This window comes from Athene noctua, chromosome 1 (genome assembly GCF_965140245.1).
Source record: "Athene noctua chromosome 1, bAthNoc1.hap1.1, whole genome shotgun sequence".
In the NCBI taxonomy this organism is placed as follows: Eukaryota; Metazoa; Chordata; class Aves; order Strigiformes; family Strigidae; genus Athene; species Athene noctua.
In genome coordinates this window covers 206,679,476-206,696,621 of record NC_134037.1, presented here as the reverse complement: position 1 = coordinate 206,696,621, position 17,146 = coordinate 206,679,476, and the positions used below count along the sequence as shown (strand labels likewise).

Sequence of the window (17,146 nt, the reverse complement as noted above, 5' to 3'; positions counted from 1 at the left end):
TCGTTCTTCTTTTTACAAAGGGCTTTGCTAACTTTGTGGTGGTTGCTGCTGGCTCTTGTAGTAACAAACTCCTTGTCAACTAGAAATTAGAGTAATGTAAAAGTGGGAAAGAAAATCAGTATTAATATCAGTTTGCATTTGTAAGAACTGCTAAGAAATCAAATGATTGGATCATTACACCTGAAGATGACAGGTTGATCTATGATATGAAAGGCTCAGTTCTGAAGGTGCCCAGCCCATCTCTTCTCCTTTTTTATTTCCTCACTTGCATATTGAAATAGCATGTACAATACAGTGTGGGTGGTATTTGCCCATTAAGTTAAAAAGCTATGATTTTATCAGCCAAGTGAAAAGAGACCAAGCAGAGCCTTCAATTCCAGTAGCTTTACTGTACTGTAATTATGGAGAGGTACAGTTACCTGAGGTTTTACTGTAGTGAATTATGTATTAGTCTAGCTCTGTTGTAAGAAAAGTTTAACCAAGCACTACTGAAAATACCCTCATCATAAAACTTTACATTAGCTTTCCTAGATAATCTTTTGCCTTCCACACTATTTAACTATTAAAGAAGGTTAATTAGTTATTTATTTTCCTGATAAGTATTTAATTTTCACCAGAATTTTACTTTAGATTATTTCTAGTAAAGTTGATTTCAGGCATTGGAGGAGAGTTTAAAGTCTAGTCAGAGCAACCCCTCTGCTTTGGCCTATTTTAGAAAATATTTTGACATACACCAGTTTGTTGTGATCAGAAAGAAAACCAAGAGCAAATCTGTATATGTTCAAATTTATAAAATTGCAAGTTTCTTTTGGAGACCATGCTAGAAATGCATGCTAGAATGAGACCATTATTAAAATCCTTCCCTTTGTATTTTTGCCTCAGTAATTGTTTGCTGTGTTGATTTTTTGGTTAGCAATTACATACCTAAAATAGTAAATTTTTTAAGTAGTCTTGTTGGTCATAGCTGATAGATGGAGGAGGGAGTGTAACTTAGCTGCTGCTTTTTTTTATTTTTAAGGGCAGGTATTTAGAGTAAAATGTACCTGAAGTAAAAAGCACCGTATCTTACAATCACACTGTTTAGAATAGATGACAGCACCACAAAATCAGCTGAAGGGTAAAACTGTACATCCAAGCCTATGGAAGGCAGGCACTAACATTAAAGGGAATATAGCTTATATGGTGAGTGTAAGCTAGGAAAGCAGTCCACTAAAATCTTGAAAGAAAGGAACACTAAATAGTCTTATTGTACACACACAGCAGATGATCAATCGCCTGGTTTTAAGGCAGTATAAGAGACTTATTCTGTTACTGCATTTGACCTTGATCCTGCCTTTGATGGTATGTGCACAGTCTGTGCAAAAAGCATGTGGGATATGTGCCAGGAGTGGAGCCTTCAACTACATTCTAATGGAAAATATCTTAGAAGCAATGATGTGCCTTTTAGGTTATCATGAAAATTGGCCTTTTCTACACCCTTCCTCCAAATGGGGTGGATACCTGGTGGCTGTAGCTACAGAGTGGGGATCTGCACACTTAAAAGTAGTGGTGGGAGTGTGTGGCTGCTTTGTTAAAGGTGTCACTTCCCTTCTTTGCTTTGACCTGGTATGTAGGGATGACGAATCATGCTTCGTCCAGTGCTTCCTAACTACCCCGTCTTAAGCTGAACAGCAAAGTAAAAACTAGTAAGCTCAGGCGTAAGAGCTATCTTTATGGTTTAAAGCTATTTTTATAGCCATCTAATCCTTTCTATAGGATTAACACATACACTTTGAAAGGGAGGAGAGGAGAAAAGGGCAGAGGATCTCCAAGCATCTTCACAGTGTTAGGTCCAGAGCAACCACACTCAGAACAGTGCTTTTTGCTTTTCACCCCACCCTTCGAGCAACAGACTTTTGCTAAATATGAATTATACATTTTCTTTTATGCCAGAACGGAGAACTGTTTAAAATACAAAATTTGTCTTTGGATGCTGACAGCATTGTTCTCCTGTGAGTAGTTTTCAAGCTTCCTTTGAAGTATAAATTTCTGGCAGGGTTATTTGTTTAAGAACCCTGTTGCTCAATCTCATCTTTGAGGTTATTTTTATACTATTTGCTTATCATGAACACTTGTTGGTTGGTTTTCTTTCCCTTCAGAGCTGTAGATATATATATATAATTTTTAACAGCTTTGAATAACTGAGAAAATTTATGCTGTTAAGAATGTAGGGTTGTTATTTTTAGTATTGATTACGACTGTATATGACTTCAGAAATAGTAATGAAAATACTGGATGAAGTTTCCACTGTCATTTCAATGCAGTTATTAAAGTGGAGTATAAAAATACTTTGGGAATCAGACTGATCTGAAGTCAAAGGGGTTTACTGTGTCATTACCCATGAAAGAACAACAAAAAAATTTAAACTTTGTGTTTCAACTTTATAGAGCATAATATTTAAGGATTTGTAATATATTTAGCATGGCCAAATTGTCACATTCCATTTTTGAGCACTCAAAATGTGATAGGAACAGGGCATTAATAGAAGAAGCGCCTGCCTTTATATTGTGGCAGGCGTGAATGGTGAATGTAGCTTTTTCTTTTAGATGAACATAAAGGAATTATTTTCTCTCCTTACCAGCTGTTACTAATGCATAAGAAAGTATAATTTAAAAAGAAAAAGACAGGTTTTTTCTGATCCATTTGCAGCAGTTTTGAGGAAGTAGAGAAGGAAAATGGAGTAGATCGTGCTTTCACATGAAGCTGTCTTTTACTTTGACCTAAACACTGATAGGACTTAATTGTCAGATGTTCTGAAAAAAGTACTTATTTTATTTGAGTTTTTTATCTGGTATTGCTGCTCAGTAATGTAAAAACAAACAAACGAACAGAAGCCTTTTAATCAAAGATCTGTTCAATCTGGGATCTGAGATTAGTTGGCTGGACAGATAAAAAATGGTGAAATCACTATTTGATCCTAAACAGACACTTTTTTTTTTTTTTCGTAGTTAGTGAAATAATTGCTAAATTAACCAGGGAGTGGCAGAATGTGTCCAAACCCACTTCTTTTAAAGTACTGGATATCTTCCAGATATTGCTCTGCACTACTTTTTTTTTTTTTTTTTTAAAAATCTGTACTGCAGTCTGTGCCAAAGAATGGTCTAAACAAATATGTAGAGGGAGATTTTTTTTTAAATGATTGGCGATTGCTAGAACATGAAAGAACTGTTGAACCTATTAAAATATTCACCACTGGAAGATCATAAGCAAAGTACTATTTTGGGTTTTGGTGGGAGTATAGGGAGGGTGAATTGAGTAGGACTGAAATAATGAGCAGGCAGCAAATGTTGAATTCATAATGTGTAAAGCAGGCTACTCAGACTGGATACCTTCATAGCTTGCAGCTAAATGTGGTGATGCACATTATTTGTAATTTAGAACTTAGTGGCCTGACGTTCCCTGAAAATGTAAAGTGACTTTTAAAATGCAATTTCACAGAGCTAAATGAAAGGCCAGTTCAAAATGCATTAAGCAATAAGGATGCGTAGCTGGAAATCAGTGAGCTTTTCACTGCAATAAATTTATAATGTTATTTTGGTATAACTAAACACCACCTCAAGAGAATAATAGTAATTCCCTTCTGTCAGTATGTCTGGGATTCACCTCATCTAAAATTAACCCTGTAACAGAGGTGTCTGGACTCCTTGTTGCTGAGAGTAAAAGAGTACAACTGTATTGCTAAGGAAAAGTTCATTGTCAATGTGCTCAGATAGCTGGTTTGGGGTAGGAAAAATTTCCCTCTGGAGCCGCAATATTTCTTGAATCTGGTTGTCAACAGAAACAGGGACAACAAAAGCAAGGGACAGCCACCCGCTGCAGCTGCTTCCTGGCTCCTGGGTGTTGCATGTGACCTTCCCCCAGTTGTATTCCACCAGTATACCACACCTTCCTGTTTCTTTTCCCTCCCTATCTTACGGTGTGGCATCTATGGTAGTGAATGGCCTGGTCTTACCACCAGCCTTCAATGTGGCAGCTTTGATGTCAATGTCCCACTTGCATGCCTGTCCTCCTCCTTGATCTTCACCTTTGGGTCTGTTCTTTCCCTCCCTGGTGCGAGCTCTCATTCAGTGATGCTCAGGAAAGGCAGGAGATTGGTCTTCTGGCTCTCCTTTCCCGTGTCCTCCATGTTTGGCCTCATTGATGACCTTCCCTCATTCCAGTGTATGAGGCTTTCGTGAAGGTCATGGAATGGGCCTGTGCTTTCTCACTGTAGCAGGGAAAGGCTCTCCTATACTGTAAGCTGTTGTGCAGCCTTTCCCCACCCTGCAGCATTACATGCATGCATAGTTATTTGGGGGGGGCTCATGGGCCCCCTGGATCAGACCATGGAGCAGGGAAAGCAGCCAAGCTCTGGCTCACGGGACACGGGTGCAACCGCAGGGCTATAGGATGGGAGCCAGTGAAGCTTGCCTAGTACTTGTTGTCTGAGGCATGGCAACAGGGCCACACTTGATGGTCAAAAAATGCCTTCCAGTTTCTGTGGAGAACTTGTGTTGTCCCATAGCCCTTGTAACCATGTTCAAGTCAGACACAACTGTTGGCTACAGATGATGTAATTGGTGCGGCACACTCATTCCTGAATGCTTCCTCTGTCATCTCGTGTTTACTGTGCCCTGAGTGACTGCTGGTTTGCTTCCATACCCAGCGGACTGAGATTTTAATTTACTGTGTTTAAATTTTTTAGTAGGGATGTCATGGAGCTGCACTGAATCAGCATCTCTCTGAGACCTGGGAGTTTCAGTTTTTTTGATGATGTTGTTCTCTTTCTGGTTTTGCAAGACCAGAGTGCTATCAGGCTCTAAATCTGAGCAGATTTTACATGCACTGTGTTTCCCTTGAATAAACTGTCAGATTTTATTTTGAGGTAGACTGATCAAAGCTAAGATGAGTTTAGAATAGCCATCTTATTTACAAATACTTGAGGAAGAAGCATTTCATGTTACTGAGGCATACTCCAGAGAAAATGCCAAGTGACATAAATGCTACAAGACTGCCATTCCATTGTTTAAATGCCTATAAGAAAAAAAACATTATGGAAACACTCAGCAGGTTTTAATCAGATGCTTTTACTCGTGGTCTGAGATCAGACAGGCTTAGTGTCCTCAGCTAACCTTGGGCATTCTGCTAATGCGGATGGGCTCATTGCCTTTTTTCCTGTTGGTCAAAAATCTCCATGCTCTCAGAGATGTCTTTTTTTTCTGGGAGGGACAATGAAATTTGGTCTTTGTCAGACTGGAGTCCATCAGGTACTTTAGTAAGATATATATACACGTATGCACAGGCACTTTCTCATTTTTCTGGTTGTGCATGAGGATGAAAGCAAATATCCTCTGCCTCTTGCTGCCTTGAGGGTAGCTGATAAACATGTCCTTCCACTCTCTAGCAGCAGCAGCCAAAGTGTGGAGGCCTGAGATGAGTCTGGGAGCAGGAGAATTTGCCTGAAGTTTCTAAATCTAGGTGTATTTTTGGAGCAGTAAACTGATATCATTATTACACTAAATCTAATGTCTTTTTAATATTATTCTGTTACCTCCAATGAAATGCACTTTCTGGGAAGCTTTTCCATTAAGAGATGATGTATGTTTGGATGCGCCTATGTGCAGTGGCAGATGGAGTGGAAAATGTGGGAAGCTTTCTGTTAGAACTGACACACAAGGCACGATGGCTGGCATGGGTTGGGTGGTGGTCATTGGGGATGCTTTAGGTTTAATGAAGCTGGAGAACGTGAAGTGAGTGTATTCAAATATATTTGCACCTTGAGACTTATTTTGGATGGCATTGTGTCAGATCAGAAGTGCTCTGTCTAGAAAAATAGATGTCTTTTCCTCGGCTGCTCTGTATCCTCTTATTTGGCTTTTGGTATGAATTACTACTGCAAGGTTGGTTATGGCGAATGCTTAAAAAAATCAGTACTTCTAGCTGCAGTTGTTCTTGATGTGTTTTCTGACAGTGTTCATGAGGCTTATGTTTGCTACAACTAACATTAACAAACAGTTAATAAAATAATCTAAGTGAGCATTGCTTCCTGGTGGCATAGGTCTATTAGAGGCATTGACGGTATGTTGGGCAAAAACCTGCTCAGCAAGTTCCTGTGGAGGTGAGTTTGGCTTTTCCCTTCTATCTTTCAAAAGCAGCCAGCATTGAAGGATTCAGTCATCATGACCTGAGTCTCTGGGGTGACAGCGCCACGGTGGTGGCACACATATACTGTGCCTTACTTAGAAAAATGTCATCCTTTTGATTTCTGTGGTATAAGCCTCTCTAACGGGTATTTTCACAGTTCATATTAGATGATGTTAGATAAATTGCCTTTGGAAAGGTGGTTTGTACTTCAGATTGTGGTTGAAAACCGGGGGTTACCCTAGGTGGACGAAACCTGGGGATTTATTTTTTGGTATCCCAGTGAAACAGAAACCAAAATGCATAGTGACACATCTGGGAGGAGGTAGGATTGAGCAGCTGCCCACTTGCAAGTAGCCTGTTGGTATGGGCACTGCTTGGAGATGCCAGGACCTGGGCTCAGGCTCAGATTTGAGCCAAGTTGACCAGACTGCCCACCTCTAATGGTTTGCTTTTCTTCACTCGGTTGCTGCTGTTTTGTTTTGCCCCAGTAATTATTTACTCAACAGAAAGGGAAAGGGCCATTCTGTAGGTTGAGTGCAAGGGCACTCGTCTGGGGTGTGATGAGTCTCCTGTACCAGTGGAATTTCTAAAGTTTAATGAGTTATTACTTGTTCTGAAGTGAGTGGATGAGATCGGTGTTGCAGGACGTCTTGAGTTAAAATAGGTGCATTTGTCCAAGGAACAAAAATATTTGATTTCAGTGATTGGCCTTTTTATACAGAAACAGTGTTTTTTGCTGAAGGCTTGCTGGTGAGCTGTAATTTATAGTATTTGCTGCAGGTGTGGATTTAACTGATGTGCTGATGAGAAGAATCCTTATAATCAGCAAAGCAGCAGTTCTGGGAGCTAATATTGGGCTAGAACATCTGGTCTTTATAGAGGGACGACTTTCAGTGTCTGGAAGGAAATACTTGCTTTTGACTCCTCCAAGTTACTTGACAATTCTGTTAGAGTAGCACAGACCGGCCTTGACCAGCCCTAATGCTTCACAGCAGGTGGCTCAGGCTAAGCCCATATAAAGTCAGAACCCAGGACTTGAAGCCTATCAAGCAAAGTCCAGCAACCCCTCAGATTCTTGTGTTTTGTATGACAGGTCTGTTGGTGAATGTTTTGATTTCAGTATGTTGTACCAGATGCACATAACACTATCTGACACGGGTTGAAGGTCCATGGGATAAAATACCTATCCTGCAAAATTCACAGTAGAAATTAGCCTTGGCAGATGTAAGAAAACTATATCCCAAGTCCTCCCTCTTCTACCTCTTCTATTTTATGATATTTTTACCTCAAAAGTACAATGCACTAAAGATGGATTCTGAGCTGCCATCCAGGAAGGGATGGATACTTTCTGCTGTTTTAGAACTCGTGTAATTATTGTCAACTGCCCTGTAGGTATGGTTGGAATATCCACTGATTTTGTAAACTATTTTTGACAGTATTGTTTGCTGGACAATTAGTTAGCACAATCATTTTTCTGCCACTAGTTAAAAGCATCTTTGTAACCCTAGGCTTTGATTTCTTCTTACAGCAAAGAGCTCCAGGGAAAGTTTTGCATGATGCTGTTTGCAACCATCTGAACCTTGTTGAAGGCGACTATTTTGGTCTTGAATTTCCAGATCATAAAAAGATGATGGTATGTATAAGAATTAATTTTCAGCTGGTTTTCACATATATGAGCACTGTATTCTCTTCTTCTGCTCCTTACTTATATTTAATCCTCAATCTCCAAAAGAAAAAAGGACTGCTTTAAAAAAAATGTTCTTGCCTGCTGAAGTTGAAGAAATGTTTTTAAAACTTTGATTACTCCTGTCAGATTTCATCTGTGTTGAAAGTAACAGCCAATTCAGACACAAGCTGGAAAAGCATTTTATCTTTATCAGTTGCAGTAGAGAAGCCAAATGCTGGACTGTTGCAGAGTCTCAACTCTGATTTTACAGTCCTGCTCAATTTGGAAAGCAGGAATAGTCTTTCTCTGCAGACAGAGAAGTTGCAATGATTGTGACACAGTTCCATGAAAAGCATCATGGGGCAGGAAGATGGATAGATTAAATATAACAAGGTTAATAAAAGCAAAACCAAAAAAAACAAATAAATTGATGCAAGTTCTGTCTGGGGAGCAGTGTGGCACAGGCCAGGTGTCCTGGTCCTGTCTAAGAGCAGCTGCTGGCAACATTCAGGTGTTGCACTAATACTTCTGTGGTAGAAACGGTATCATGTAACAGAAAGAGTTAAAGGCTAATGACTTCTTAGCATCTAATGACTTTCTTTCTGAAGTTTGTTCATTTGGAAATTTTAAGAATTGGACATTGATCTTTCAAAGTGAGCCACTTCACAGTTTGCTCCTGGATTTACAAGAAGCACAGTTTACTAGAAAGTTTCATATTCTGCCAGATACCCTTGGCTAATGCTTTAAGTAAGTAACTTGAGAGCTTAACATAACTCTTCAAAACAGTGCAACTGTACAGTACTATTACAACAGAGAGTTCATGTAGCCATGTTGGTAATGACATACTGACATTCCTGATGTATGTATGCAAAGCTGAAAGAAATCCTAATGTCTTGTGTATATACAGTTGCTTTTTCATTTCCTAGAAAATAGAGGTCATTTGATGGACATTACTTCACAGGCTATTAAGTTTCAAATAGATGACCCTCTCCATTTTGCTCAGAGACCTGAAGTGAACTAACAGTTTTCAGTCTTGTGAAAACAAAATGGCTTATTTGCTTGAGGAAGAACACAGGAGAGATTGAGGTGCTGCCAGTGCCTGAGGTCCTCTCACTGGCAGGAATTGGCTGGCTGGAAATATGTCCAGATGGTCACAGTCAAGGAGCCAGGGCTCTGATGAAGAGGAAGGTGGAAAAAAACCCCTAAGGCTATTGTCAGTTTGACCTGAAGGGAAATGCCTCCATCCAGAGCATGGTAACTCACATGGCTCCTACTCTTGCAAAAGGAAATACTAACCAAATATCTGAGAGCACCAGTCCATATTTATGTTGGTTGTTCCAATCGTTGTTTCTGAAATAAGGAGAGTTCCCAAATCTTGCCCACATCTAGCCAGCTGTGCCCCAAAAATGGTGAGATTCCGTGGAAGTAATGCCTTTTAGTAACCTAAAAGCAACTCTCGGAAACTCTGAAGCAGGAGATTTGATTATGAATCATTGTTTCAACGTGGAGCAGTGCTCTGAGAGTAATATTTACACTCAAAGTAACCAGCTTATATGGTGCAGTTGAGATGAGTGTTCCTGTGGGATTTACAACTTTCTGAGCTTCATAATGGCCATAATGTAGAACTCAAGCATTATGCAAATAAAAATTGCAGTTAATGGTGTGTCTGAGAAATAAAACACACATGTATTTTACATTCATCACCTGAAGAGAATGAGTTCCTTTGCCAATGTAGAGTGCAATGTAAAAGGAAAAATAAATATTTAGAGCATATTTGTTTTGATGTAATCATATGTACATGAAGTCACATATTCACAGTTCAGCTGTATTTGTTTCAACATGTAAGGCTCCAGACCTCATATCTGACATAATGACAGTAGTATGTCAGGAGGCCTGGCAGCTGTATATATTCAAGCATGCCATGCTTGTAGCAGACAAGATCTGCATGGGAGATGAACGTGGAGGGTCTGAGGGCTGCACTTCCTTCTGGGACAAGGGGAAATGAGGCACTCTTGCCAAGCCTGGGGTTTCACAGAGTTTCATCACACTTGATGTCTGCCCCAATTCTCCAGCTGCTGAAATCTGGTCACTATCGTGGAATGCCAGACTTTGTTTAAAAAAATAAATAATCTATCCTTTGTAGTTCTGGAAAAAATTGAAAACATGGATTTTAATTGAATCCTTATTTTTCATTTCCAGTTTATAAACCAGTCTCAGAGTGGCTATGTTTAGATACATTGTGGGAGTTGCATAATGCATAAATTTTGATTGCTTGGGTTTGGTGATAGTGGTACTGTCTTCATTTTGCCCCACCTTTCTCCCTGCACACATTCAATACGCACATTTCTAGCATCCAGCAGTGTGGTCAGGATGTTGTAACTTGCTTGTAGGATGATTGGGAAAGTGGGGAAAGTAGTGACGTACTTGTGTGCTCATGCTGTCTCATAAACTCCCTGTGGAGAGAGAGGGAGAGAATTTTTTTTTTTTTGGTGTCAAGTAAAATACATTACTTCCATATTCTGGTAAACTGTCTGTTTTATATTCAAGATTTTTTTTTTCCCCACTAAACTTGGCAAAAACCCTGACCTTCGTTGCAGATTATGTACATGTCAACTTTCTGAAACAAAAAAGTTTTAACTTAGTGAAGTGCCAAAAAGTGTCAGAACCAGTTTAATGTGTAATAAACACTGTGTTCCTATTCTTGGATAACTAAGTTTCTTTAGCCCTTCTGAAAAAAATAAAAACCCCCAGACTTTCATAGGCTGAGAAACATAAAAAAGAATTTCATTGAGAAACATTAGTGGGTGTGAAAGGACAGGAATGTGAGGTCTTTGCTAATTGGAAGCACTCATATTAGTAATGATGAAAAAAGCAAACGGCATTGGAGGTGTTATAGCTGCAGTTAAAGCAGGCCTCCTCCTGTCTGGCTTCTCAGGTGATTTTCTAAAATGGATATTGTGATATGTTTCAGTCTCTGCATAATCTAAAATTATTAAAAGGTTAAAGATGTATTCATTTCAATACATACTCTTTCTAGAGGAAGAATCAGTTAATTTGGTTTTAATGACTTTAACCTTTGTGACAGTTGCAGGATGTTCCTCCACAAATTCCAGATGTCTCCAAGGGAGGATCCATACAATTTAGTGAGACAGCAAAATACAAATCTTGGGCATAGGTAGTTACCAGTTGAGGACTGTGAGATGTCACATTTCTCCAGTCAACTGGCTTTTACCTCTGCGTGATTGTCCCTCGGCTTTCCATAACATTTTGCCCAGGCCCTTCTGACTGAGACTGCAGAACATGGGTTTAGGCTCTGAAAACTGTGTTTTCACCCACTGCTTCTCTTTTGAAAGCTGAAGGAAAGACCCACACACTGTCCTAAAATGTGGGTTGTTAAAAACCAAATGAAAGTAAACTATATGCAGAAGTTACACTGCCCCCAATTAAGAAAGCCTAGGCCTGAGCTTCCCAGGTTTATAGAAAAGAGAAAATGTTGCACAGCTTGAAAGTAAGCTTCCTCCTACCCACGTTTTGTGCTGTTGTCTGCCTCACTCCCTTGACCTGAGAGGACGTTCCTCCCCCAGGTGGTGATGGTGAGACTCCTTTATCTCCATGTAGCCAAGGCAGAGAGCTCCATCCACATTTATGCCCAGCCCTCACAGTGAGACTCCTGTTGGGTCCCCAAAACCAGGAGGCATCTGCCTTCCGTTTCTCTGTTTGCGCAGTGTTCCCATCTGAAAGGCAAGCACCGGCCCCTTTCACTTGCCTTTCTCAAGGTTAATCAGGGTGAGCACCACAATGACAATATAGGACTGTCTTTTTCTGAACTCCTTGTTTCAGTTGTTCTTTCCACAAAATGAGTGGTACCTGGCCAAATGTGCTGTGATTGTTGGTATCCAAGACAAGTGAGGGGGAGATTTCCTCACTGTTTTCCAGCTTTCTGAATCTGTACTGCTTCAAAAGCTGTGCCACAGTGACAGTTCATTAACAGTGCTGTTTCCTGAGCATCTTCCAGAGTTTGGGGGAGAAAACCCGCTAGGTATACTTAGGGAGAGCATGATGACCACACTGGAAAAAATAAATAAGTGACTGTAATCTAAGGAGTGCAATGAAAAATGCTCCTCTGCAAATGGTAGTTTGTTTGGAGATGATGACACCACCTTCTTTTGTTTTCAGGTGTGGCTTGATCTTTTGAAGCCTGTTATGAAACAGATTAGAAGTAAGTACTTCCTTGCTGTCATTTATTTTGTCAGTCTGAGAGTACTTGAATAAATTAGGACTCTGTCAGTTGGGATCTTTATCTTCTCAACTTTCTTCACTGAATTTTGTTTGGATTATCTTTTATTTGTGGTCTGTTCTTAAAAGATGTACTCTGCATGCTGTGAAATTATATCACAAGAACATATGAAGGGGCTGACCCAGTAGGAGGCTGAGACTTAGTGAATCACTAGAAGAGGCAATGGTGACAATGGAAGGAACAATTTTGTAGAGAAAAAAAAGAGTGCAGTAAAAGCAGGATTAAAGGAAGCATACATTGTCAAAAGGCAGCAGTATTCAGGATAAGCGAGAAAGAACAGGAAGACATTATTACTGGGAAGGAGCTAGCAAATACATTACAACTGTGTGGATCATTGCTGCAGAACTTGTTGCTGTCTTGAGACCAGGAGGATAGGGCCAACATGGTGGGTGGTGGGAAAGGACAGGAAACCGTAAATAGCTATCAGCTCTGGGAAGAGTAGAAGTGAAAGGGAAGGTTTTGGTAATTCTGTTTCTCCATCAAATATCAGCAAAGTTCTTAACTTATTTGAGCTTTGCCACTGAGATTAAGTTTTTCTAGGTGCCTCTCTGGTCATAATAGTCTGAATGTATGCTCTGGCACCTCTCCCTCTCCTGAAAGAGAGAGGCATTAGTCCTTTTGTCACTGGTCATACTTGTGAGAGTCAGAGCAAATGTGCTGCTGTTAAAACAGAAATAGGAATTGACTAGTGGACTTGAAAAATAGAGTGTATTTTAGCTCCCTCCTGTTCTGAAGCAAGGAGGAGAGACACACGTAGTATATTTTATTTGTTCAACTGATGTAATTACTAAAACCAGACTCAGTTTTGGCAGAGTAACCTTCAACCAAGTTACTGGTGTATTTCATTGTGTGTAAATTTTATTGTGCAATCTCTAAATAACCTGAATACTAACAAAGGACGGGAGGTTATCATTTATGTATGCACTGCAGGTTCCATGAATCATCCCTTGTACATCATTCTGTGTAATAAGATTTGGCCAGCATGTCACTGATGTTCACTAACTTACTTTGACATTTCCCCTAGGACCAAAGCACGTTGTTGTAAAATTTGTGGTAAAATTCTTCCCACCTGACCATGCTCAGCTGCAGGAGGAACTGACAAGGTTAGTAGCTGCATGACTGGGGTTTCTTTGTTCAGTCTCTGGTGGACAGAGGGGAGAACATGGAATTTGAGATGGTTGTGTGAGGATCAGTGGCTGCCTCTTAGTATTAGCTTGATGCCGTTTGCCCCCACCTTGAATGCACCTCAAAAATAGGCCCTAAGATTGGTTGCAGTCTGTGCTGAGGGACTCCACAAAGTGCAAGAGTCCATTGCCTCCTTGGATTTGGGGTCCTGGGAGAGTTTTGCTCACCCCAAGAGAAGGCAGTTCAGCAGCATAGTTCTGCAAGCCCCTTTGGCAGTGGTATTGGAAGGGAGCTGACTAAGGGATGGGTTGGCACCCTGGGGTGCTCCTCATGTGGACACATGTGACTGCACCCGCATTTGGAAGAGAGATGTTTTGGATGAACTGCCAAGTTGCAGCAGCATTGGACCCTATTTGTACACCCAACGCAAATACCAAAGATGCAAATGCACAGATGAAAGTGTGACTTTGAAGATGGAGAAATGAAAAGGAGAGGGAATAAAATGAAAAGAGGAAGGTAGAGAAAAACACACACATATGCAGAAGAGTACCTTAAAGATGTATTTATTTTCAGTGCATTTCAAAAACTTCATTTAAGCTCTGAATTTCACACTGCACTGGCACAGAGTCATATTTCTCTGTGAATAAATATGTATATGAGGAACCTATTAAGGTTCTTCCTTATTAACAGGTCCTTCCTTTATGGTCAGAAACATTGTTTTGTTGCAGTATTTCTTCACTGCAACTTGTCAACTCTTACTGATCTACACTATTATTATTTTTAATTACATTTTTTCATTCTGATTCAGTATTTTCATTATTAGTTTTTATTTTCAATCTTTCCACAAAGAGCTCTTCTGTCCTTATAACCTGCTTTATAAAGAACAAGTCACACTTTGTGATATTCTGTGTTTATCTCTGTCTTGTTTTATTTTGGCAATAGAGCAATGGAATGGAAAAAAAAAGATATTATTGATATCTCTTGCTGGCCTGGACAGAGAAAAGTAGAAAAGTGGGGTAGATAGAAGGAATATTTTCTTGAAAGACTGAGTAAAACCAATAAAAGGATGAATGAAAACTCACAAAGTGATGTTGCTAATGAAACATTTCTGTTTCCAAATAGATATTCTGCATATCAGTTGCTTAGTATGTGAACTAAAAATTAATTTTTGGTGAGCTCTTTCTGCACCTAGAGACATGTCTCTGAATCGTAATGACTCGGTTAGATTTTAAATGTGTATGCGAGGGACCTTGAATATATGTACACATCAGTGTGTAGGATGGGAAGCCTATCTGCAGTGAACAGCTTCATCACTTGAAGAAGCAGAGAATACAACACTTGTGTGCTATGTTCTTCTTCTAGGGTGAATTTTGTATGGGTAGGCAGATGCCTGCAGGTTTTAAAAGGACATTATTTAGATCTGCTGTATTATTTCATGTACTGTGCGTGTTTCCATACTCCTCAAAGCAGCTCGCCCTTTTCATTTAATTTACCTACATCTTCTCATTCAGAAACTCACTGTTCAAATGAGAGCTTTTCACTGAACCTATTAAAATCTAGTCTTAATAAAAACTATTGAGATCCTAGTATGAGTTCTCCAGAGGAGCTGCAGTCTGTGGAAGGGTTTTTAAGATGCCTAACCAGGTTTCGTACCAACTGCTAGCTCATTTTGTTTCTAGGGAAAAATTTGGTGCTGGGTAGAACTAAGCAATTTCAATTCCTGTTGAAGCTAGAAGAAATTTAAATGTTGAAATAATGTCATGGACCTATGTTGTCTCTGCACTTAAACTGATGATGTATTGCCCTATGTGGCTGAGGTGGTTTGGAGGCGATGTTAAAAATGGCTGGTGCACAGGCAGTGCAGTTAATGGGGCCACAAAAGTACCAGAGCTAGCTAGAGCTTTTGATCAAGATCTTGCTCCTCGTTTCCAGGTAAGTGCCAAGGTGGAAGTTGAGAGTTCTCCTTGTATTCTACAAGAACTAACTGGTAACTCTAAATCACTGGTTTATCAGGCATTTTTTCATAGTTACAAGCAGCTCCATTATCTAGTGCTGCTCGCTGTGCGGTTGCTGAGCACTTAATAGCTGTCACATTTGCTTCCACTGTCATATCTAATTGCTCTGGTTCCAAGGGAAGGAAGGAGAGAGAAAAAGAGAGATATCTTGGTTCTGCAAAGCAGCCACCATGTAAGACTCTAATGGCTGTAATACAGTATCTGTTATGTTTTATTTAGCCTCTAAACAGGAAATTCAGATCACATCTGTAGATTCCAAAAAGTGAAAGGAACATGTAGTCAAAACCAGAGTTGGCACTAAAATACTTTTCTGTCTTTCCCTTATGCTTTGTGTAACTCTTTGTTCACTTCTGTTTTGCAGGTACCTATTTGCATTGCAAGTGAAGCAGGACCTGGCACAGGGAAGGCTAACATGTAATGATACCAGCACTGCCCTCTTAATCTCACACATAGTACAGTGTAAGTTAAGTTCCCTTTTTCCTTCTTTCCGGGAGGATAAACAGATTGATTGTTTGGTACATGCTTTGCTGGGTTACCTGTTAGTAGATGCTGTAGGGACAGGTTTAAACCATATAGGCAATTCACTGTATTTCTGTATAATGGCATTCAAATACAGATAATATACTCTTTCAAAAAAAGAAGAGCTCTTGAACACTGGATTTGCATTTTTAAAGTACTGAATTTGATAGTCTGCCTATGAGGATTTTAAAAGCAAACTTTGCAGGTCATGGCAAACAGGTTAAATTCTTTGGAATTCCTGTTTTATTATACTATGTATCATGTCAGCAGAGCATTCAAATTCCTGGAGATCTGTATGCTGTCTATAAAATGTCATAAATATACGTGCTTAGAATGCCAGACTAAATCACAGTCCTAAGAGGAAACTGATAGAGAAGAAAAAAACTAACAGTTTTTGAGCCTTTTTTTTTTAATTGCGAAGTATGCACAGTAAGACTGTTCAGTTCAGTAGAATGATACGTTAACTTTGTTCTTCACATCAAAGCTTCTTTTAGCTTCCAGATCCCTTGAAAGGCAGCGTATGCTTTCCATTTCAAGACTTTATGGATACTCATCTTGAGAATAACAGTAGGAAAAAATACTTAGTATTATAGCATGTATAATGATTGGAATAGACCATTGTTTTGAATGGTCATTATACAATTCAGTATCGTATATTTCCACTGAAATGCTGTTGTATGGAAATTGCAGTCAACAAAGACTTTCAGAATCTCTTTAGTGACAAATAGATAAATCTCATGATCCTTTGTCATAATCAGTTTGAGTGTTAGGGCAGTGTCTCATTAATTGCTGTTGGAAAGGCAGGTGTTGCATGTTTTTCTATTTGCCGTGGTCATCGTTGCCCAGGGTGACTGAGTAGCAATAAGAAGCTGTTCAACAGCCTTTGTGAAATTCTATTCTTTGTACCATTTTAAAACTCACTATTTTTGCAGTACAAACTTAAAAAAAAAAAAAAAAAAAGAAAAAAGAAAATCTTTGGCTAGCAACTTTTTGTGTCTTTTAGTTTTTTTCTGTTTCAGTGTCCAGCATGCCAACTGTAGTTCTTTCCTTGGTTGAGCTTGTTCTAACTTCCTTTCGTCTCAGACAAAGAAGTCTTGATTGTTTGGGGGAAACTGAGTAGTATTTGTTACACTGCATTCTAGGAGGGTGACTTTTCCTATTAAATGCCTGTGCACCAAACAAAGGTGTTGGGGAGAGGACACCCTAATCACATGTGTGTCTCTTCATTTAAGATATTTCTTCACGATCATCCTCTCTTGAGCTCTTACACTTTATATGCATTATTTTCCTTATGATTTCTGCTTAGATTCTATGTCATGTCTTACTCATCTCTTATTGATTACTCAATTAAGTTCTTCACTG

At 39.5% G+C, this 17,146-nt stretch overlaps 1 protein-coding gene across 9 annotated transcripts in view; it reads left to right on the top strand.

The window, feature by feature from the left end:
* Positions 1-17,146, top strand: part of FARP1 (FERM, ARH/RhoGEF and pleckstrin domain protein 1) — a 217,218-nt gene that overhangs the window by 141,337 nt on the left and 58,735 nt on the right. For all 9 annotated transcript variants that reach the window (XM_074911279.1, XM_074911249.1, XM_074911241.1 and 6 more), the window contains 4 exons: positions 7,691-7,795; positions 12,005-12,047; positions 13,150-13,228; positions 15,627-15,724. In XM_074911279.1, coding sequence (XP_074767380.1) covers positions 7,691-7,795; positions 12,005-12,047; positions 13,150-13,228; positions 15,627-15,724 — 325 coding nt within the window. The remainder of the gene's footprint in view (positions 1-7,690; positions 7,796-12,004; positions 12,048-13,149; positions 13,229-15,626; positions 15,725-17,146) is intronic.